The 25,013-nt window shown below is 38.4% G+C and overlaps 1 protein-coding gene across 1 annotated transcript in view; it reads right to left on the bottom strand.

The window, feature by feature from the left end:
* SGIP1 (SH3GL interacting endocytic adaptor 1) overlaps positions 1-25,013 on the bottom strand; it is a 167,034-nt gene that overhangs the window by 48,368 nt on the left and 93,653 nt on the right. The window contains exons 9-11 of the mRNA XM_087820501.1: positions 3,690-3,714; positions 2,695-2,746; positions 1,343-1,428 (exon numbers count right to left, since the gene is read on the bottom strand). Of these exons, the coding sequence (XP_087676627.1) occupies positions 1,343-1,428; positions 2,695-2,746; positions 3,690-3,714 (163 nt within the window). The remainder of the gene's footprint in view (positions 1-1,342; positions 1,429-2,694; positions 2,747-3,689; positions 3,715-25,013) is intronic.

Below are 25,013 nucleotides of genomic sequence, written 5' to 3'. Positions count from 1 at the left end.
TTTCCGGAGAGGAAACCAAAGATTAGAGTGACTGAATAACCTGCCCAAGAGCACACGTGGTGAAAGTAGAGGAGTTAAGATCTGATCCCAGGCAGGCATACCTGACTCCAAAGTACATATTTTTTCTCCAGGTCTTTTAAACTAGTGATAGCAAAATCAATCAAAAGAAGCAAGAGCGTGTAGATATGACAGGTAAGTGTGAGTACTGGAAGAGCAAGTGTGCTTGGTGCAAATGTTGGAACTTTAAGGAACTTTAGGGGCTGAAACCACCTGAAGAGCAATCAAGCTGGGCTCACTGACAGGTCAGGGTGTATCTCCTCTCCACCAAAAACCTCCAAGATGGCCTTAGCTCCACTTTGTTTTAACATAAAGGTAAACATCCTTTAAGGATGTAAAGTAACATTTTCTTTTTAATGGATTCAGTGTTGAATGCCATATTCTTAAGAACTGTTTTCTATTTTGTATATCAGGTTTGCATACAGTTACAAAATTCCTTTAACAGGTCTACAAATCAAACCTCACCTTCAGTCATTACATGATTATGTCCTTAAGAATGACATGATCACAGGTAAGTTACTAAGTCAACTGATAACCTCGTGGCAGGACCGAAGTTGTAGGCACATCACTGAGGGAGAATTGAGGGGTGTTTCTTACACATTTTCTTAACTAAATCACTGGAAAATGTCCCGATGTGCCTGATTGCTAGTTGTCTTCCAGCATGTTCTCTCCACTTCTTCGTAGTTAAAGAGTTTCAGCTGGCCCTGTGGCACCAAATGATCTATGATGGGATCTGGTTGGAAGTGATGTGTGTCTCTTTCAGATTTTGCTCTTACGAGAACTGGCAGCAAGGTCCACTGGCCCTTCCCCACTCCCGCCCCCCTTTCTTCTACTGGGAGATGATAGGAGCTGGAGCAGCCCCCTTGGGCCCAGAGAAGAAGGCCACATGTTGAGAACAGCAGAGCCACCCTACACTCCTATGTTGTTTACTGTGAGACTGTTAACATGAAACAGAAATAAAATTCTATCTTGTTGAAGTCGCTGTACTGTGGCGCCCTTCTGTTACGATAGCATAGCCTACCCGTTATGCCTTCAAGTCCTGTTGTCCTTAACACTTAACTTTAATTCCCCTCACTCATGGATCCTAGAAAAATAACATTTTACTATATATGTACCATAGTGCTCTTAAATCAAATTATTTTTATAAGAGCATTTTGTATTACCAAACACAGCTGCTGGAGATCTGATGACACATTAAAAAATATGCTTCAAAAGCACATATAGTTACATTAGGTAAGTTAATGAAAAGAAAAAAAAAATCTATAGATATACACATTTTTCCTACCTTCTGTCCTTTGTTCATCAAAAGCTGATTCTAATGGTGGGCCAAAGAGGGGAGCTAGGGCCACAGTGTCATCTGGAGGTTTTTTGCTAAATCACGCACATTAAAGCAAAACAGAGAAAGGGAATATTAATGCTGAAAAACATATACAAGCTTTCATATATTTTCACAGTAAGGCAGATGTGTGTGTGTGCACTTGTGTCTGTATGTATGCATGTATGTAAGTTCCCTTAGGTCTAGAAAGTATATATAAGGATGTCAAATATATTATGGAAAAGAGAATTGGTAGGAGATGAGGTTCCTGGTTCTCAATGGGGGACCAAGGTTCCGTTTCAATAAGTTGAAGGAGAGAAACTCTTTCAAAGCATCAGGATTCTCCATACCTAGAAGAGATAACACTAGAGATAACAGTTTATTGTACAACACCTTACTCTCTCTTAAGATCTCCAGAACCACTGATATTTGTCTTAACCACATCTGTGTTGTAATTAATGGAGTTAATAATTAGTGAAAGTCAGGCATAGGGAGGCTAAGTGATAAGCCATCCAGGAAGTTTGTGTTTGAGTAAGAAACTGGGTCTACCAGCTTCTAACTGCACCCATCCTTCCCTCCTACCCTACAGACTTGTTATAACCTCCTAAAACCTTAATACAGCACATCTCAGAAAGAGAAAAAGAGTATTGGGAAATCAGGGAGAAAAGGAGGGTAATAAGTTCAACATTCAACCTTTCTCCCAATTATTATTTAAACTCATTATTAACAAAAGGTTGCATAATCTTCTCCAGATTAATCTTAATGAATTCTGTGTGTGTGGTGGGAGGTAAGAGGTGAAAGGGAGTAGGAAGGGGCTGGAGAAGGAGGGAAAATGAAAAAGATTCAGCTTTTAAAGAGGAGCCTATTTGGAAAACAACATCCATTTGTACAATACTTGCTTAATCCAATAAATACACAGTGTAAAATACAACGTTTTGCCCCAAACAAAAACAGAAGATCCCTTTGGTGTGTGGCAGGTGGAATGTATCAGGAAATATATCCAACTAAACAGGCTACTCTTCATAGGAAAATATAATCATATTTCAGCTTAGCATTCCAGACACCAAAGGAGCTCTTCACATAGACTTTCAACCCTCCTAATGGGGGGTTACACATTCTGATAGACAGTTACTGTAGACGACTACAGAGAACTTTCCTAAAGGTCTCCCTCGTGAGAAATGATAACGTATTTGAATCACACTGTGACCTTACACATATGGGCAGGTCCTTTTTGGAACAGGGGCTGAGAGTTTAGCCCAAATGAGATCAGCTAAGCTGTTAAGAGTGGTGATACCTTGTATAATAGTGCCTTTCACACGTACCTCATGAGTTCTGGAGTTGGTGTGGAACGCCTGGGTCTGGCCACTTCTTCACCTGATGCACAGGACAAAGGAACTTTTTAGGCATATTTTTCTTGCCATTCCTTACTTATCTGTCTTATGAGCTATGTTTGGAAACACTTAGAGATTTAAGTCCTATCAATACGAAACTCAACATGAAAGCTCTGCAAAACAAGCCCAGAAAACAAACCCTCTCCTCTGGCAATGCAACAGTCTTATAATAGGCATATGTAGTAGCATTTTCTCTGACATTTGTAAAACCTAATTAACCAAGGAATTACCATGATAAGCCATCAAACAGAAGATCTGTGTACTGCAGAGCTAGTGGAGTAGCACACCATTCTTCGAATGTCTGCTGCCTTGATTCGTTCCCAATTACCATAAGAGAACACTGAGCCAGGCCATATGTACATAGTACATGAATCCAGCATTCTCTGCCTGTTCTTTTCTTGAAATGCCAAGAAAATGTTATACCTTTAACCAGTAACCAGGAATTTAGTATTCCCTAGAATGTGCTGTAAACAGCAGAGAAAAAATCATGCCTTATGTATACTATAATCTATTCCATGTCACCTTGGCTGACTAAAATTTTTATATCAAATAACACAAGAATGGGTAAGTTACATCTATCTTCAGTTTCTTCTGCCCCCTTCCTCTCCCCACCCCCATCACCAAGCACACACTTGATGAATTTCATTTCTATAGTCAAATGATACAGTAAGAGTTGACAAATACAGGAAGCAAATAGCAAAGTTTTTCCAAAAAACATATTCATTTTCAGAATTTAAATATTAATCATTCAGAACCCACCAAGCCCCTTTTATCATTACAAGATTTCTTTGCTGTAAAAGATATGTGTAAGTCTTAAAAATCAAGCCCAAAAGTATATAAGTAAAATGTATATATGCTTCAAGATCCAAGGAACTTATTCCTTCTTTTAAATTGTATTCTATTTTTGGTAGCTAAGATATACTTACTGGATAAGTTCCTTTTAATTGCACCCTAGAATTAGAAATAGACACTATAAGGTTTAAGACCACATATATGTTATGTACAATATGTATACTTCTGTTATTGCAATTAAACTGAACTCAAAGAAATGCAGATGGGGAAAAAATGAAATTTTTCTCAGAATCACATTCAAATTGGAAATTGGAGACACACCCATATATATCAGTTTTTCATCTTACTTAGGATTACAGAAAGGGAGGGTAAATCATAAGTCTCCTGAACCAGAAAAATCCCTTACCTGGGTAGATTTGGTAAAGTAAAGATAGTCTATTAAAAAACAATCCTGAAGTCTAGCACACAAGAAAGTAAATCCAAGTTTAAATTACATTTGATGTTTGAAAATCATAGACTATATTAGGAGTACTGTCTGCTCTTAGCAGATGGGGTCCATAATTTAGTAGAAACAGTCATTAGTTAACTATTGCAATTTTTAATGATTTAAGTGGCAAATGTTATAGAGAAGGAAACCTTGGAAGCATTGCCACTGAATGGGCTGTTTTATGCAGGGAGCCAGGGGATTCTATCTTCCCTACCAGGTAGACCCACCCCAATTTCTTCCACTTGCCTGCTACCTGGCCCACCAATCTACCAAGGGAGCCATTCCTTTAGCTCAAGGCATTATGATACTAGTAGCATGCAAAAACGCCCAACAGTAATAATCTGAGAGGGCCATTTCTAGTTTTTATAAAGCCCTAGAAGAAACTTATTTTAATAACAGAAGGATTGACTAGATAAACAGATTTGATTCAAAACCACTGTGAAAGATTCTTAGCATGAGGTGCTTCCAGAAAAATAGATCACTGAAAGGGTGGTACTGTGGTTGGGGGGGCGTGGCAGCGCTGCCTTAGGAGACTGAGGAGGCAGACAGGCAGAGCTGCCACGGGAAAAGTGGGAGTGCAGGGAAGTATTCCAAAGGGTATGACCACGAATTTCGTGGGTGGGCAACAAGCATTTTTTTCTACTTTCCCATTTGGGTGAAGGCTCAGCCTAGTGGTCACATATTTCTTCTCTCAAATGATAATATCAACAACCTAGGACAAGGCATAGCACTATAAAAAGCTTCTTTTCCTCTTTTGTAAGGATTTTTTAGAATTTTTGGTTTCATTTTGAACTCATGATAGAAGAGCAGTTTCAGTCTGAACAGGATCCACTAGATGTTTCCTAGTGGGTGGCCCAATTTCTCAAACTAGTTTCTGTCTTGTTTTGCCTAATAATGCAATCAATCTGTGTGTGTGCCATATAGAGAATTACTGTTATTAGTAAAATCTTATAAAATAAGTATTTTACTTGTTTAAAATATTAATTTGTTTTAATAAATTAATATTTTAAATTATATATAATTATTTATTTTAATAAGTGAATATATTTCATTACATTAACATGTGTTTATTTAAATTTATAAATGAACATTTTAAATAAATGTGGTAATTTAAATCAGCTTCAGTCATTATAGGAGTTTGGATACAAGTTGGCTTTTGGAAAACAAGACTATACAGACAAAAATAACAAGAGAACAAAATTGTTTAAATGACGTTAAAATGTTTTTCTAGGTTATGGAGCCCTGGCTAGTCAGATTTTTATTAATAAGGTCTGAAGGAAGAGACCCAGAGGCTCTAATTTTTTTTAATTTTTATTTTTTAATATATCTTTATTGATTTCAGAGAGAGGAAAGGAGAGGGAGAGAGAGAGAGAGAAACATCAATGATGAGAGAGTCATTGATCAGCTGCCTCCCGCATGCCCCTGACTGGGGATCGAGCCCACAACTGGGGCATGTGCCCTGACCGGGAATAGAGTCTCGATCACCTGGATCCTAGGCTGACGCTGAACAGCTGAGCCACGCCCGGCTGGGAGGGGCTCTAATTTCAAGTAGTCAATTGTGAGATTGGCATTGAGGGAATAGGGCCCCTCTAGTATTGTGAGACCAGAAATCCAGGAATTAGGGGGCCCCAGAGGCTGTTTTGAAGACCTTCTGGTCTCTCTCTTACCCCTTTTATTAAAAATGTAATACTTATAAAACCAAGAAAGGTACAAAGCTTCTTTTATATTCACTGATTCCTGGTGTATCAATTCATTCAATAGATAGTTACTGCTGGGAGGCCCTAAATGAGAAGCCCTTGTAACATTTTTATTAAATACTCCTCGTGAATCAACAATTACCCATTAAGTGCCGGCAAGACATGGCAGAGATATGCAACGAAATTCATGTTTAGAAATTAGGAAGGATAAAACAAGATCAATTTAGAAAGGAACAGATATTTGAACAGCAAGTCAACAGCAACAGAAAAGAAAGCTCTCTTGTCAGCTAGATCCAGCATACAGACTTTAACGGCCTTGATGCTGCAGCGTGACAAATCCAGAGCAAGGTTACGGTGATGTCGACCACACAAACCACATTCAGAAAGAAAACCCATTGAATTAAAAAACCTTCTCCTCACCAAATGACCACATTTTCCTCTTTTCAATGACTGTCCTTATAGGTAGGTTGTGAATAAATGTCCTTCATTTTGAATTAGTTAATTCACTTTTTTCTTTTGAAAAAAGGAGTAACTTGCCATAATCTGAGATGCCGCCTGGGATCATCCACACCTGCAGGTATTGTTTTCTTTGATCCCCAGCCAAGTAGTTTAAACAGAGAACCACCAGTTTCTCAGCTGGAGCAGAGTATTTGCCTTAGATAGTAACTGATGAATTTAATTGGCACAGACGTAGGGATATTTCAGAGGGCATTGTTTTCAGTTCCATTTCCTTTCTCAAGGGACTGACCAGACAGATGGGGGTTATTTCAAACATAGCAAAGACCCTTCTTTTTGTTCCTTTGAATACATCACACTCTTCAACCTAAGGAAAATGACTGAGATTTTACTTTGAACAATGTAAACTAAACTGACTCGCCTTCAGTGATGACACAAAGAATTAGGTGACAGCCTAGGCATATCGATTTGAAAGCATGTCTCCTCCTGGAAGATGGCAACTGTGATTATGTGTCATGAACACTGACCAATGTAACTTATGGTCCAGGGACTTACCACAAATGCAGTGTTAAAAGCCACGTGGCTTAACAATTGTTTCCTTACTTTCCTTATAGTTTTCTTATTCTTTAATATCACTTTGCTATAGACTTCTGTGGTGCTTTCTGGCCAATCTCCAGACCCTCCATACACACACACACACACACGGGCACACACCCCACATTTTTGAAATTTAGCCCTAGGAATTGGGATACCTATGTATTAATTTAGTTTGTTGTGGAAAAGTGCTCTTATAATCCTAAAATAAGTTCCTGACACTTATAGGACCAGACACTTCCAACCAGTAAACTGAATTCATAGTCTCATTCATAATGGGCTATCATAAATTTGATGAGAAGCCAACCTGGCCACCTGGCCTTGGCGGCAATTTTCTCTATACATGTTTAAGGTAAAAATGTTGACAGTTCTTACCGGGCTGCGCCTCTGTGATCAGCAAAAAGGAAGAGAGAACAGACACCTAGTCAGAGAATGATGGGTCAGTCAACAGGCTTGGGTAACAGAAGGCTTCATCAACAGTTAACTAAACATGTACTCCAAGTAATCAGGCCAAAGGAAGACAGGCAGTCAAGGTATTTGTGCCTCATTTAAAACAGAAGGAAGTTTTAGAGAACTCTAAAGAGAATTTGTCCATTGTATAATATAGTTTGCTCATGGGGATGCACTAGTTTCAAGTTATGGGTACACAAGAACAAGGTAGAAACATACAAGAAATTTTGTTATCTTGGCATGAGGAGTTTTTCTCCAGATTATTTGGGGAGGAGGGCTTTAGAGAATAGGTAGTACAGGGAAAGCTGATTCCCCACACAACAGGGTGTTAGCAAACATCACAGATACGATGCATTTCTCACATAATTAGGGCCTAAATTGGAGCCTCCAAAAATCAGAGACCAGGATTAGAAAGACTTCTTCTTTGCCTGGCTCTTTTCTTTGGTGTTCTGTGGCACGTGTGCTGATGAGAACTTTATTTTGCAAGTAGTTGTTCTTGGCCTGGTGCTTTGGGCAGCCTCTACCAATGAGTAGGAATGTGATGGGGAAGATGAGGTGCCCCTGCCAAACACAGATGGGAAAATGAAAGTGTCTAGCACCAACAGAACACTGGTGGACCAGACAATGTCTGGAAAAACACAACAAATAGACATACTACTTGTCTCTTTCATTCCTCACACTTTAACTATGACTATGGTTATCAATTTACCTCAACAATCGCTGATAGCTCTCCTTTTTAAAAAATTTTCTGTAGTAACAAGAGTGACTATTATGTGAGTGAGGAAAGAGATAATGCTCAGAGTTGCACTTTCAGGATATGGGTCAACCCATGAATTTACCAGAGGCCACCTGGGATCCTGTATTGGCCAAATCTTCAAATCTGGTTCAGGAACATAAACATAAAAGTAACTAGAAGGTTGCTTAAATGAAGAGGATGGTTCTACTCTCCAGAACATATACAGGAAATGAAAACCTATAGTCTTTTATATGTGGGAGGCCTTCATGAATATCTAATCCAGCTGCCTTTATGATTAAAGGGGAAAGTGAGGCTGAGGCACAGCAAATGGATAGAATCAGAGACAGAATTTAGATCTATAAACTCCCATTATCATATTCTTTCTAGGACATGAAGTGTGACATTGTTGGAGGACTCCTAAAAAGCAAAGAGCTCTTGTGGCTAATGTCCCACTTCTCACATAAGTCTTGTAAGTAGCCAGGAGTTTAGATATATTTACTCTAGTCAATTTTACTTGTAAGAATTTAGACAAATTTTTTGCCTTACTTTCCAGTTACTGCTCCATATTGATTGCATCTCTCTTATAAATCTATCTATGTGCATGGATGCAATTTAAATAAAATCTGAAAAAAGGATACTTACGAATATGCATTTCTGGGCTTAAATTCTTTTACTAACTAATACATACTATATTTTGAGAGTTCCAATACTCTTTTATATACAGATTTAGGCTTTATAATTCTTTAATGACCAGACTAACAATCTCCTCAAAAGAAAGACATATGGAAATTTATGATTTCAGCTTCAATTCATAGCAAACAATTCATTCTTAAAAGCAAAGGGACGATTAAAATGACACAAGTTCCCCTAAGATAAAATTATGAGAAATAATGCAAAATAAAATACAGATTGTAGCCATCCAGAAGCAGAAACTTAAATTTAAGACATTTTATTAATATAAGATTATAGAAAACAACACTTTTCAAAATAATTTCAATAAATTAATTCACTCAAATTAAGTCATATTTTAATTTCCAGTGTTAAAAACCTAAATTTTAATCAATAGTTCCTGTATTTTTTCCTAGTAAAATACAACATCATAAGAGAGCATTTTGGAAACTATTTGCAAAATGCCTTTGTCAAGGAACAGCTGTTCAAATTCAAGTAGTCACGAGTTCATTAACCAGAATCCAGAAGACACTAGAAGCTGTGGAAAGGTCAGACCCAGAAAGCCTCAAGGTCCATAATTAAGAGCTATCTGAAATCTTCAAAAGAAAAAGAACTCCAAAAGTCAAATCAAAGGGCTTGATATATGTTAATTATCACCATTAAGGAGCATAAACTAGCTGTAGGCACTGCTGAATGAGAAGGACAGTAAAATCATTATCAGCCAAGAGGGGAGGGTCTTTGCCTGTTAAAAGTTTTATTTTACTGTTTCTTCTGTCATTTCCCATGACCTTTGAAGCCTTTAGCATTCTATCTTTGTTCTACTAATAGATTTGCTTCAAAGGTGGAAGGAAACTCACTCAGTATCTGGTCTTGATATGTTCTATAAGCTGAACACTCCTAAGTGTAGTGTTGAAAACTCAAATGTGTACAGGGCAAGGAGCTGGGGTGCTGCAAGGGCACGTGTATTTCACGAAGCTCTCGTGAACTGCCCACTACTCAGGTGCACTTGTGCCTGCCAGGCAAGAATGTGGGCCTTGTACTGCCAGATCTTGAGAGTTGAACGAAAATGCACAATCTATTTTTTTTTAAATTCAAATGTTCTAATTTTTAAATGCAGACTAAAATTGTTTTTAACTGCACAACCAAACAAAACACTTATCCAGTGCTCAGAAGCTGCAGGTGGCCAATTTGTCTCTGATTGCAGGCATTTGTGTCATATAAAATAAGCTCTCAGTAAATTTCATCTGCTGTTTTTATTAGTTCACCTGATTACTCAAACAGGGAATTTGCAATTGGTCTATTTGTTTTTCTGAACAAATTTCTTGCATTCCTATTTAAACATTAATTGTTCAATTCCTAGATTGCTCTTGATCTTCTAATAAATTTGGGAGGTTTTGAAAAGCATTTTATTTCTCCCTCTAATTTTGGTGTTTACTTCAGAGATAACTCTTTGTATTTTGAGTCTGCTTTCAAAGTGGGTGTATTAAGTTATGATTTGATCTTTAGAATAAAGATATTTGGTTGTATTTGTACATGTTATATTTGTAAAACATATATAATTTTCAATATGGCTCTGACTCCCTACAGAATATACTTGAGCCTATGTCCTTGCAGTTCGCATAGTGTCCTTACTCCACACCAGGTTTGTTTTGCTGTTTTTTTTCCACAAAAGAATATAAATTCTGTTAACTAGGGTGGCTTAGTGTTAGCCAATGCAGGTCAGTGTTTTAAGATACTTATTTTTAAAAAGTAACCAAATATAATCTGTATTGCTCATCAAAAGCACTAAATAAACTAGCCTCTGGTTTCAAAGCTTTATGACATTTATGACATCCTCACTTGCTAATAAATTCAGTGCCATGGGGAAACAGAAAAAAATGCATGAAAAGCTATTAAGCACCAAACAAATATTACTTTTATATAATCTAGTCAGAGCAAATTCAGTGATCCATGTTAGGAAATTTCCTAGAAAAGAATTGGTATATATGACTATTATGTTTAGTGCTTTAATCCTAGCCAATATTACAATTTGTTTTTAAATCTTTAGGGTGAAGACAAACTATCTGGCAAGCACCTATTTGCGACCCTCCCATTGTAGGTATTTGTCTATATTTAAATTTGTTTTTATTATATGTATTTAAATTATATCTATTACAAGTCAGATTACAATAAATACCAATCATGTCCAGTAGGACTTGGTTGTAATGATCTGAAACTCCATTTGGAAAGAGAAACAAAGAGATCACTAAAACAAGATATCACTTCAAGTTAGTCAGATTAAGCAATCAATGAGATGACATTTCTAAAGAAAAAACAAGGGAAGGGAGTGGGAGGAGGACTCATCCTTAAAGACTTACAGCTAAAAATGAAAAGGAGTACTTGTAGTTAAAATTGCTGTAAGGACAACAGGAGGAAAACCAATGAGAAACAGAATTTTAAAAGCACCACAGGTGAACTTTAGGCCATGCAGTCTTATCAATATTTGAAGTGGCCAAATTTGGATGATTCAGAGAAAGATTCAGGGTCAAGGAGAATAACTGAAATTGGCAAAACATAAAGAAAAGTTACTAAAGAGCACCAATAATATTGCATGCTACATATTTGACTCAGTTACTCAGGAGTGGGCTATTTAGTGTAGTAATAAGACTAATAACAAGTGTTTATTTTATTTTGGGCAACAAAAAGATATTGGGCCCATATTTGAATAAAGTAGTTCTGATCCTACTTTTTTGTTCCTCTGTGTCTTTTGTTCTTCCTCCCTCCTATCACATGGACTTACTACAAGTGGGTATCCTGTACGCGGTACAGAGAATGCCAGGTTTGGGTCAATGGGCAGGATGAGAGGTTATAGCAGTTGCTGTAGCATCTACCTAGGGGAGTTAAATAGACTCAACCAACCACTTCTGGTCCTTGTTAACATGGAAACACAATGTTTTTATATTTCCCACTGGCAAGGTCATCTGTGTCAGCCAACTATCAGCATCCTGGAAACATGTTCCAAATAAGCCAGGCAGCCAAGAAGAGAACATTGAATTTTTTTGTGTGCTGCCACTAAAATTCACCCACTGTTATTGAAAAGTAGCATGCACGAGGTGACTTACACTTTATAAAGATCCTCTTTTTTTGTCTGACTCCAGGAGGAGATATTTTTCTTTTTTCTTATGGGTTTATTTTTATATGTTTATTTTTCTACTGGGTAGCTTCTTCTGAAATGCCTAGTCATTTTTCTTTCTCTTTTTTTTACATTGTTAATTGAATTTATTGGGGTGGCACTGGTTAATAAAAACATACAGGTTTCAAGTGTACAAGTGTACAACTCTACAACACACCTGCATATTGAATAGGGTGCTCACCACCCAAAGTCAAGTCTGTTTCTGCCACCATTTATCCCTCCTTTGCTCTATTCCACCTTCCCCCACCCCCTTTCCCTCTGGCAATCATCATACAGAGATACTTTTCTGATTAACCAGAAAAAAAATAACTTCCCTTTTTTAGGTTTTCTAGGTCACCTTCACAAACATTCATTCAGGATGGATGCTATCAAGTTGTACATTTAAAAAAATTAACTTTAAAAAATATTGCCTAGCTCATGGTACATACATGTAGCTTGATTAATTCAAGTGGAAGCTGCAATAAATGAAACTCAATACCTAAAATATTTGGTCATATTGAGGCAGATGTGAATCTTTGCAACATTACTTTGTGGCCCTTTATAACTAGCTGGTAAAATCACTTAGCAACCAACTTCCTTTTTTCCCCATAGGACATAATTAGACCTTGTCCCGGTTCACAAAGATTCATTTTTAAAATTCAAAATCTTGTCTAATTGTTAAACACAGTCAATCATTAAATATGCAGATGGTGAAAATAAACAGAATAAAAAATATTTGGCCAAAATGTGGAAAGGAATTGTTATTTCTTACCGGACTTTTCCTCTAAGAGCGTAAGCATGGGAAGGAAAAAAAGAACATGAAAGAGGTGAAATGTATTTTCAAGAAGCAGCAGCTCAGGGCTCCGACCACCTTACTTAAAGCAGCTGTCCAAGGCACTGCTCTAGTAAATACTTCCTATGAGTGTCTGATAGTCATTCCCGGGCTGCTGGCCTAACGGCAGGGCAGCAGCAAGACCACCCCAAAATATGCCACTTTGGCATATTGATTATTTTGAGCTGTAGGCACTTGAGAACAACAAATGCAGGGAGAGGCTTTCTCTGAACTCCCTTAATCTGCCTAAAGATAAACCTTCCAAAAGAAACTCAACTGTCATTAATCTCCTCCTCCCAGGAGTTTCATCAACCAGGGAGCACTGCCTCACCACCAGAAAGGAGACCAGCAGCCAACACCACACCCAGACAAACTCTGTTACGAACCACCATACCTCCCATCTAGTCTTCTCAGGCTCCATTCACCTTTCCTAAAAATTATTTACTCCCCCTTAAGAGGGCTACATCCCCTCCCCTTTCCCTATAAAATGATATTTAATCCTGAATTCTACAGCCACCTCTTCGAACTACTCATTTTTCCCGGGTGTCTTTCACTCATACATGAAGTTTGCACATTAATAAATTTCTGTGTGGTTTTCTCCTCTTAATTTGTGTTTTTGTTAGAGGTCCAGCTGAAAACCTAAGACGGACAGAAGTCAAGTTTTGCCTCCCCTATACGTTCAAGCTATAGGGGGCATAGGTGTGGACTCCCTGAGGAAATCCTGAGCTCTCTTTTGAAAAGTTTACTTTTATCAAATAGATTTGTGCCTTGAAAATAGAAAAATATGCTTTGCAATACTAAAAGGAGTTGAAAAATGTCATTAATGCTTTATAGCCAGGCATGACCATGAAACCAAAGCACGCAATTTTCCAGAAATTCCAGTCTTGTCAGGGAACCCGGTACCTGTCATCTCACAAAGTGCCCTGGCTGCAACTATCAAACTAGTTCTTTCATTCCATCTTTCAGTTTCCTCCACTCCCTATGGACAACTGCAAGTTAGTTTCCTGGTGAGTGGTCTCTGGCTCCTTGGAATGCTCTTCCATTTCCTCATCAACTGTCTTAAGTGAGGCCTTCATTTCTTGAAGTACTCCATGAGCTTTCTATTTGTGCTTCCTAGCCTATGGTACCTATGCCCAGTTTCATTTTCTAAATCCATCCTTTTTGGAGGAGGGCAGGTGAGTGGAAGGGGAGAGAGTAACCAAAGAATTTATATGCATATATGCACAACCCAAGGACACGGACAATGGTGGGGAGAGGGACTGGGGAGGGGGATGGGACAGGGTAGAACGGGTCATTGGGGAGAAAAAGGGACATCCATAATATTTTAAACAAAAATAAAATTAAAAAAAAAAATCCATCCTTTTGCACTATCTTCAGAATTATTTCCAAAAATAGTGAAGTGAATATATTACTCCATTCTTCATAAACCTCCCTATTATTCAGAAAGTACAATGTAAGCTCCATTCTGTCATTTAATGCCTTCGTGATAGGCTCCAGTTTACTTTCATGCCCTCTTCTTCCACTGTTATCTGTACGAAGTCTACACTTAGCTGCACTCTCCTGAATCTTCTGAACGTGCCGTAGACTCACACTGCCCTGCCTCTGCTCTAGCTGCCTCTTCAGCCTTCCACGCCCTCCCTCAATTACAAGCTTACTCATTTTTCAAGGCCAGTAACACTTGTTCCCTGAGGCCTTTTCCACGCTTCCCAGTCAGAATAAACTGTTTCCATCTCTTATGTGATATCAGCACATCCCTTTTATGCAAAATAATAAGCCCACATTGAAGGCCTTTTTATTTGCTTGGCATTTAATTGCCTCAAGGAAAACAAAGGTATGTATACATTGTGAGTATATTTTTTGCAGTTCATATTTTGTTCTGTATTATTTAGGTATTTCCACTCAATTATTAGCTCACAGTAATGGTTATGAATGGACTCTCTCTAGCCCCAAGCATAGTACTAGACACACAATAGGCACTCAGAATATATTTATGAACTCCCTTTTTGGGGCCATTAAAAACTCTAAAATGCTCGAAGCACAGTGTCTTTTAAAATATAGAAAGGTGCATTGCTCTCTGAAATAAAGCTGGATTGTATGTGGACCAAGAGATGTGGCCCCAGTTGTAATGGTTCCTTCACCAACTCCCATAAATGTTTTACTTAGCTGCTACTAGCTGTTGATCTCTCTGCCCATTAGTGACCTCAGGTGTTAACATAGGTTACAAAGGCTCCAAGGAGGTGGCACAGCTTTGCATAAACATTAGTGTAGAACTATGTGATCAGATCTCCAGGGTGAAATTTCTTCCTATAGCAAAAGCTCATGCTTTAGAAGAACTGAGGGCCAAGATAAGGGCCACCTCTTTGGTGCTGCTTTCAGACCCAGATCCTCGGTAGGCAGCACAGAGAAATGAAAATTATTAAGATGCAGCTTCTCAATCTACAGACCAAAAAAATTTTTGGATTAAAATCAAATAGCTTCAAAGGGATTGTCATGGTCGAGGGAGGAGTTATTCAAATTAGCTTAACCCCTATTTCTTGAATGCCTTTGAACAAGTTACACTGTGCCTCAATTTCATACTTTGTAAAGCAGTGATGACTGCTACTTTGTTGAATTATGAGGATTAAAAGAGAGGGCGATATTGACAACTAACATTTATTGAGAACTTACTATTATTGTTTTACTTTATGTGGTTGGTGTCATTACTATCTCTAATTTACCCGTGAGGAAAAGGAGACTCAGATAGGTCCGTAGGTCACATGGTTACAAAGAAGTGGAGCTGGGACTCAATCCCAGGTTGTCTCACTCTGGAGAGCTAGTCAAGGGTGAGCTCATGGCACAGCTGAAGTTCCCGAAACAGATTAAACTCACTTTCAGGGCCTTATCAGCAATGGTATCTAGAAACAACAGAGCTAAAAACTCAGAGATCAGAGAGCTTGGAAAATAACCTTGAATCCTTCCAATGGAGAGAGTTAAATAAATCATGCCTGTCTATCATAGCAGGTCTCAAAGAATGAGCTTTTCAGAGTGACTTTTTGTTTCTAGGCATGCTTTCAGATCTTGGAATTAAACTGTGATTTTAAGGCACATTTCTCAGCCTTTTTCTACAATCAAATGCATTTTAATTAGAATCAGAGTAATAAGCATGAATACACAAATGATAATAGCACCTCTCTTTCCTCCCCACACCTTTCCATTCCAGGCTACATGATAATAAAACCATCTTTATTTAATATGTTGTTTTGCTTTAATTGTTAACAGCTACCAATACAAAAAGGCTATAGCCTCTTGGCTTAAGAGTTTCTTCAGAATGTTAAACAAACAAACAAGCAAACAAACAAACAAAAGACATGGCAAGATAATTCTCCATCTTAAAATGAGGTAATAGCATCAGAGTTGATTTTTAATTATGGAAAAGATAATAAGAGCACTGGAAAAAGATGTATACCCCCATGTGAACTAGTATTTAGAAACAGAGTAAGTGAATTTTTGTATTGGACAAACATATACCTAAAATATAACCAGTGAATCATCTCTAAGTGCAGGGATTTCTCTGTCCCATGGCCTGAGAAAATATAATTCTCTAATTTGCAAACCTTGTTGAAAGGCATCTCATCCTTATGATCAACAGCTTTCCGCGGAACACGTAGACCCTTGCTCTCTGCAGGTGGAGAGTCTATCTCTGGCTGCAATTACCCCAAATCCCTTTCTAATGCAAGTAGTCATTCACGTTAGGTCTTATTAAAGCCTACAATACTGTATGAAGGGTTAGAAATCAGCAACATTTAAAACTGCATTCTGTTTAAAACCCAGAGCCAAAGCTAACAGAGGTGAATGAAGGAAATACACACCAGAGTTTCAATGATCCTTACATTGAAGTTCTGTGTTCTAAATACATTCCTGCCTGTGAACAAGCAACTGAGTTGCCATGGGAATTTTTGACACACAGCTTTATAGAGTGGGATCAAGAAACCAAAAGCCAGGTTTAATCTATAAGCCTTTTAAGAGTCTAAAATTGTTTAGCCTTAATAATAGGATGGCTGTATTTTAAGTTTTTATATTTTAATTAATGAGATTTTATTATAAATATAACCACTTACCTGTTATTTATGACTAGTCATAACAAGGAGCAAAAGGATTATTTATTCATTTATTAAACCATTAACAGATAATTATTTACTGAGCACCTAATAAAGACCAGAAACTATTCTAGGCATATTATTGAACAAAACAATAGGAACAATAGACAAACAAGGGGAAGGAGACAGGTAATATAATAAATATGCAAAGTATTTAGTATTTGAGATAATGAATGCAATTTTTTAAAGAAGAGCAAGTAAAGAGGTTTGGGAATGCCAAGACAGAGAGTTTTGTGATTTTAAATAAGCTGGTCAGGGTAGGCCTCATTGAGAAAGGGACTTGAACGAACACCTTAAGTTGAGAGGGAAGCCACAATGCAACTACCTGGGGGAAGAGGGCACAGCCAGGGAGCCCTGGAGGAGTGGAATGGGAAGGAAGAGTGGCAGGTGTTAGTCTTGGGGTTAGGGGCATCCCCACTATGAATCTTGAAGGCCACTGTAAAGACTGTGGCTCCACTCTGTTCCAATGAAGCTCATGGCTGTTATTTATCAGGAGTTCTCAACTGTGGATGCTCAGTAACTGGTTGCTGAAAAGAGGCATAGATGAAACAAACAGTATCAGACAATGCCTGGATGTGACATATGCTGCCACTTGTCATGACTCTTTGGCAGTGTATTTTGATTCCCTATGTGCCATGTTAACAAATAAAATAAAGATGGGCTTCAAATAAGTTAGGAGGTAGAAAGGGGATTTTAATTTGGCAAAACAGAATGAGACCAGTCCATCTTGCCTTCCCTCTCTGTTGGCCACTTTAGGACAAAAGGCTCAGACTGGCGTGCTCGGCTCTGTACCACTGCTGTGCCGGTAGCTGATTCAAAACAGTAGTCTCTGAGATCCACGGGCAGTGACTGGCTGTCCTTTAGACAGATATGAGAGACAAAAGAAATATCACCTTCATTCTGTTTAAAAATAAAACTTCCCCCAGTTGCTGAGGAAACATTTTTCTGACATAATTAATGTGAGTGATTCATACTCTAAGACTTTTTTTCTAAAACAATTAAAAAGTAATTCATTGCTGCAGATAATTTTTGGCACTAAAAAAATTCTTCTTCAAAGGACAAAGGGATAGATATATTTTTTATACTGTTCTACTTATTTTTATACTATAATTCATATACTTATAGAAACTACTTAGTATAAAAATAAGTATAATAGTATAAGAAAGACAATGAAGTATTTACCCTTTACTTTCAGGGTCAAGTGACTGAAACTTGAGACTTTAGATGAAAAAACAGACATCTTACTGGGAAGAGAATTATGACAGAAAGCTAGCACCCACAGAAAAGAATACATTAATACACTTTTCAAAAAACCTGTAAACTGTAGGAGAAGAAACAGAGTTATTGTTCATATTCTTCATCACTCCAATAATGGAGAAAAACTTGATTGAATTAAATGATGCAAGGGATATAAGTTGCATTATGTGACAGCGAAACACCAAGTTCCATATAATTTCCCACAGTGAAGAGCATTCATTTATCCAACCAACAAGTATTTTCTAAGGACCTATTACACATCACTCAATGTAGGCTCTCGAGGAAAGGCCCCATTAAGGAAGGAGTAAGAACCTGTAACTTCTGGGTGAAGGAGTATCTGTCATAAACTCACATTTCCTGAATTGTTCACAAATTATGCCTCTGTTACAAACTTATTTTCCCAGTCGATTGCTTCTTTACAGAGCTTATTCTACCTGATTACGGCCATTAGCTAACAAAAATAGTTTTACATTCTAAACTCTGCACCAGTAGGACTAACAAAACCAAGGAGAACTTAAAGATATATTAAAAATAACTAGTCTTTTATATTGTAATTAGCACTGTAATTAAAAGCATATAATTCTTGAATTTGCTACATCTGGTTGAGGATAGCTTAACATTTTGTGTTTCAATATTGTGGGTACATTGTTTCATTCAAATAGATTTTAAGTTGGTAACAGAAATGGAGAGTTTACAGTTTCTCACCCTGGAAATCATGTTTCTGGAACCCCCAACAAGAGCAGGTTGCTTGAAACAGTAAAACATAATTAAAATATTTGGATTTATGCAAGGAAATTCTCTTACACCTCAAAAAGGGAAGCAAAATACCATGGACTTACAGAATACAACCAATATTAACTAGAGAAATAATGACAAAAGCAATTCAGACTGAATTCATATTCTGCCATTTTCAAGGAGTTCAAAACATACAACAGCTGAAGGATTTCTTCTTACCAGAGAAGGGTGGGCATGGAGGGTTTGGAAAAAAAGAAGAAAAAAAGGAAATGAAAGCAACAGAGAATTCCCAGAAAAAAAATAATTATTAAAGGAAAGACCAAACACATATCAGATATGAAACTAATTCTTCTGCAGACAGTCCATAACTTATTATAATGTAGGAAGGAGAACGTTGTATTTTGAAAAATTAGGTCCCATTCATTCCCCATCTATCTTTCTCTATAAGGCCTGGAAACAGAGATTACATCTCATGTGCCAACTCTGGGTGATTTTGGTCAGGCTGCCTGCAGCTCTGTCTAGACTAGAGGCTTCTTGGACTACATCTGGGATATGAGATGTAGTTGCAATGTCTGCTGAGGGTTTGGAGGGCAGAGTGGCAGCTTATACGCCCAACTCAAATTATGTTTGCCCTATGAAGCTCTCCTTGATGAGCAGAACCCAAGCTGAGCCTCTTCCTTCCAACCTTCTGCACGTCAGGCCTGGGCTGAGCACTTAGCATCAGAACACACACCATCTTTAGCCTCCCCGTGCACTGTACAGTGTTTCTACCAGGAGCAAATGCTAGTGTGTAGGAGGCTGCAGCTCTCCTCCCCCACTGATGACTTATTGTTTTCACTGAACTCAGTGGGGTGAAGAAAGGAAAGGGGGTGGTGTTACCAAGCAGCAGCAGATTCATGGATTTTACTCTCTGGCAGGCCAATTTGGGGGTGGCAGGGTGGGTGGGCCACCTGGAATAAGCAAAAAGCACCAGACTGTCTCTAGTTCAAAGCTGTCTCCTCCTCCCCCAATTTTTTATTAAATAACTCCGTTATGGATTGCAAATCTCTAGGAACAAGATTAAACTAACTGGTCTTTCCTCACTCCATATGAAATTCATTCCTTGTATCACTGAATTTTACAGGGGATGGGAGGAGGCACCAGCACACTTGCTAGGAGAGGTCGACACCTACTCACACCATTTCTATCAGCCCTCTTCTCCTTGACTTTGCACAAGACTTCCCTCACTATTTTTATCTTTCTGCCTCCCACAAGTCTCTTAAGGACAAGGAAAGCAGAGCTGAAAAGAGAAATGATACTTACAGGGCCTGAACGGGGCATTTTGTAACATTAGCTCATGTCACTTTTACAACAATCCTGAGAAGGTAGATGTTTTTGTTCCCACTTTACAGATTTAGGATCTAAGGCTCCACGTTAAGAAATCTTTCCATGGACACAGATAAGATACAGACTCAAAAGTCTGTGTTTTCTCTGTTTTAAAATGTGCTTCAAGGAAATGTTCTCTTCCTTGGTCCCCGTGCTGTATTCCCCACCTGCTCCTAAACCAGGCAGCTTCCCACAGAGCCTCTTAGGCTATAAAACACAGCAGAGTACTAAAGCTGAGAGGGATCTTAAAGATAACTGAATCACAGACCCTTACTTTGTAGATGAGAAAACACTGTGTTTTTAACTTGGCAGAAAGGAGGCTGCTGTTGTCCTCGCCCTTGAACCTTCAGCAGCCTCTTCGTCTTCCTGAGTTAGTTTCTTCTTAAAAAGCGGGGTGGTCATCATCTCTCTGCCTGCCTAATAGTGTGGCCGCTCATCCCATCTTTCTGATCATGATGGCATTTATAAAATGTAAGCCATTATTAAAATGAGTCATGGATATAAAAATTGCTTGCTGATTGATCAGGGGAATGGAAACATATGAGTCATGTAAAGATGAGGTGTTTGTTCCTTAACACTTAACGGTTCATGAAGTCTTATTATGAGAGAATTTTCATAAACTAGAGATCACATATGACAGAGTAGCAATGAAGCCTGAGTGACCAGTTAGCTCAGCCTTGCTGTCTTGTCACACAGAATGACACACGCAGTACCACAGAAAAAAAGTGTCTGTAGTTTGGGAAGAAAGCTCGGGAGGTGGGCTTCGGAGCTGGGATCATGGGCCCTTCAGGCACCACCCAAGTAACAATCTTCAAAGGGTTCTGAGTACTCAAATTATATGTAAAATGTTTCAGATGAGCTAATGAGCTTTTTATTTTTCCTCTGTAAAGAGAGCCAATAGCTTTTATCAAAAGTAGTGTGATACAGTGGTTAAGAGTTCTGATTTAGAAATTGGACGGAGTTTAAATCTCAGCAGTTTCACTTATTAGCTGTGACACCTTGGGCGAGCTAATTAGCCCTATGCCTTAATTTTCTCATCTGTAAAATGATAATAATAGTCCCTACCTCATAGGGTTGTGGTGAAAATAAATGAGTTAATATACGTGAAGCATCTGACATACAGTCAGCACACTAATTTTCACAGCTGCTATAACAAAGGACAACTTCTCAAGGTAAGTGAACAGTGATTCTTGGCTCACCAAAGAACAAAAGTAATTCAATCAGTGGCAGCACCTAAGAAAGGATATTGCACCAAGAATTAAGCCATAGCACTTTTCTTCTCGCTTCCACAAGAGCTATGGGAGTCACAGGCTTTAAGGTGCTTGGTGAGCAAAACACATGGCTAAAGATATGCCAGAGATAGGGCTCTCTGTGGGTTCTAGGAGAAATGGGCATGTCCCCATCAGACAGCCTGGAAGGGGTGAGGAAGCCAAGAGGCTCTGAAATGGAAGCCAGAGGCAAAGTTGACCACAGAAGATCAGATATTCAATCAGGAAACATCATTATATGTTGTTTTCTGATAAATTTTTAGGCAGTATTAGCAAGAAGGCTGGACAAAGTCTGTCCAGTTTCTGTTATTAGCTCTCAGTGTCTGCTACATTAAGGTTCTTACAAAATATTTGGTGAATTGATTTGAAGGAAAGGGGGTTGAGAAACAATGTCAATTCTCCAAGAAATAAGTTTAGTGAGTGGGATCCCATTGTGAATGTTAGCCTTCAATACAGTCTCCATATTTGTTCAGGGAATTTTGATGTTATTCAAAACAATTTATGAGTACTTCTGGCGTTACCTCCCAAACCAGTTCCTAGGCATTACAAAAAAAGTTCTTTTATTAATTTTCCCAGTTTCATGCTCAGGGTAATTACTGGTCTTGGGTCTAAATGACTTTTGGCTATTTGGTTTTCCTGATTTACCACTACTAATGATAGTCTTTCAAATATGCCCTTAGGCTTTGTAGATAATTCTAACAACAATAAAATAATCCCGGAATGTAGCATCTATTATGAGCATTTTATATATATGAACTCATTCAATCTTAACAGCCCTATGAAGCAGGTATGGCAATTATCTTCATTTATAGATGAAGAAACCAAGGCATAGGTTTTATAACTTGCCCAAGGCAACCCAGGGTACTCAGACCAAACATTATTTCTGTGTGTGTCTGTGAGGGTGTTTCCTGATGAAATTACCCTTTGAATTGGTACATACCCAATGTGGGTAAGCATTATCCAATCTAAAAAGGGCCTGAAGAGAACAAAAGGCAGAGAGAAAGGAGGAATTCGCCTCCTTTTTCTGTCTTACTGTTTGAGATGGGCCACTCATCTTCTGTCCCCAGGCTGGGATTTACACCACCAATCACCCCAGTTCTCAGGCTTCTGGACTCAGACTGAATCATACCACCAGCTTTCCTGGGTCTCTTGTTTGCAGACAGCAGACTGTGGGACTGCTCAGCCTCCATAATTGTGTGAGCCAATTTCTACAATAAATCTCTTGATATATGTACACATATATACATATATCCTGTTGGTTCTTTTTCTCTGAAAAACCTAACTAGTAATGAAGAAATGAACAATTTAAAAGCACCAATTATGCATCAAGCACTGTTACTAAGATCTTCTGACGCTCCGTTCATTCGGTCATTTATTGAGTAGCTATCTGAATGTCCAATGTGTGCCATGCACTGAGCTAAGCTAAGTGCAGGGACAAAAAAATCAAGTAAGATTTGACTCTGTCAGAGACCGAAAGTAATCTGCTCAAAAATTCCATAAGGATTGTTACTGTCCTCCCTTTCTGGAAGAGGAATATGAGGCTCAGAACAGTTATGGGGCTTATCTAAGGTTACACAGAGAGAACAGAGCAGACCTAGGCCTGGGACCCAGGCCTGTATGAGTCCATGTGTTATGCTCTTTCTTCACTATACAGCTGCTACTGACCCCAAATTCTAGAACAAATTATTTAATCAGGTGGCCACAAAGCACTTGGAAAAGGAGGTGGTAATTCTAGGTACCAGCGCAAAGAAATAGTCCTACTAAATGGCAGACCAAACCCACCACTGTCTCTCATGGGGCTTCTGGTCTGGCAAAGAAATTCCATGCATCTCAAATTCAGTTTTGTTCATCACCAGTCTGAACAAAATGGAAATATGTGGCCAGGATGAGGGACCAGTTGGGTGAATCATTGTATGGTGAATGAGGGAGGCTGAAGTCTGTTATCAATAGATGGGTACAAAACTAGATGGTAGTGACATGCCACAGTGCTCTGTCCTTGGCCTGGTCCCATCCATATATCTGTTCACTCACACACTCACTGACACATACACAAACATAATTGAATGGCGATGATATATAAAGGCTCTATGTCAGATACAGGGGGTTTGTGGGGGACACAAAAATGTGCCATGTAGATTTCTCTTCAGAAGGGCTTCTCATATCAGCTGTTGAGAGCACTACTGGATGACAGCCTTCAATTGCTCACACTTCAGGATCTGTCTCAGCTGCAGAGAGCCACTTGATCCAAGGTCACACCCTTTCTTTGCCTGCCCATATCAAAGTACTGATTGATGTAACAGTATGAAGGTTATCCATCTCAGCCAAACTCAGGTCTAACTCTGAAGGGTCACTCCAGCTCTGGAGCTCCCCGAGTGATCAACTCAGCTTAACTTCTCCCTCTGCCCACACTAGCCCATAGGTGTTGAAAACAAGGTCACTCCTTAACAAACATCCTGCACATTAAACTTAAACTTGGAGTTGGAATCAGTCTGCATGCTAAACCCACTGAGAAAATGAGGGGCTTTGTACTTTGTTCATCCTCTAAAGAATACAGCTACAACCAATGACAAAAGTTATACTGAGACAGCATTTGGGTTTAATAACTTTATTTCAATAGTGAAACGGCCTGCCTCAAAAAGCACTAAATTCTGTAAGATAGAGGGAAGGAGCACTATTACTCTTGGAAGGGTCTTTATCAACCAAAAATGTTGGTATTTTAATTAAATTTGTTTCTGTTCCTTTTTCTGTTGGCTAGCCTACAGTACAGCATCACTGGTATTTAGATATTAGTGATGAGAAACTTTTAAAAGAAAACTTACTAGATTCTGAGAATAATCTAAAGGTAAATGGGAAAATATTTCCATTTCCTCATGAATTTCAAAAGCAGTCTGAGATTATTTAAGACATAGTGGCAGAAACTGTCAATGTCTACACCAATCTCCAATATCTAAAAAACACATTTGTCCAGCATAACCCTGAATTTTAGCTTGTTACATATCTATCCAGCCAAAGACTACATTTCCCAGACTCCCTTTCAGCTAATGTGGCCATGTGACTAAAGTATTTCCAATGGGATCTGAGAGGTGGTAATGGGCACAACTTCTGGGTTAAACCTTTAAAGGAAACCAGTTGCCTTTTATTTTCTATTTCCTCCATCCCACGGCTGAAAAATGGAGGTAATTGATGGTGGTAAGGCAGCAGCACCCTAGAAAAGTGGAGCAATAATACAGAAAGTCCCTGGTTCTTGAATGATCCTTGGAGTAGGACTTCATTACCTATCTGGACTGTCTACCAACTTTGACTTTTATATGGGAGAAAAATAAACCACATATTTTGTTTAAGCCATTACCATTTTGGTCTCTATTAAAGCAGCTCTACCAATATTCTAACTTGTACAGATGCCAAATCAACAACTGAAACCTGGGTGATGCTTAGTCTTTGCCCTAGCAGCATGGTATCTTACCAGGAAACTACAACATGATAAGAATAGCAATTAATTTCCTTTACCTGTGAGTTTATCTTAAAATTCTTGAAAAGAAATAGAAATCAGAAATCCAGCATAACCCATGAATAGCTTACCATTAGGAATTTCCTCTATTTCTATTAGTGTAATGATTGATGCTTC

The sequence above is a fragment of the Miniopterus natalensis genome, chromosome 9 (genome assembly GCF_054644295.1).
Source record: "Miniopterus natalensis isolate mMinNat1 chromosome 9, mMinNat1.hap1, whole genome shotgun sequence".
In the NCBI taxonomy this organism is placed as follows: domain Eukaryota; kingdom Metazoa; phylum Chordata; class Mammalia; order Chiroptera; family Miniopteridae; genus Miniopterus; species Miniopterus natalensis.
Note: the sequence above shows the minus strand (reverse complement) of the source record. Positions and strands in the feature narration are given on the sequence as shown.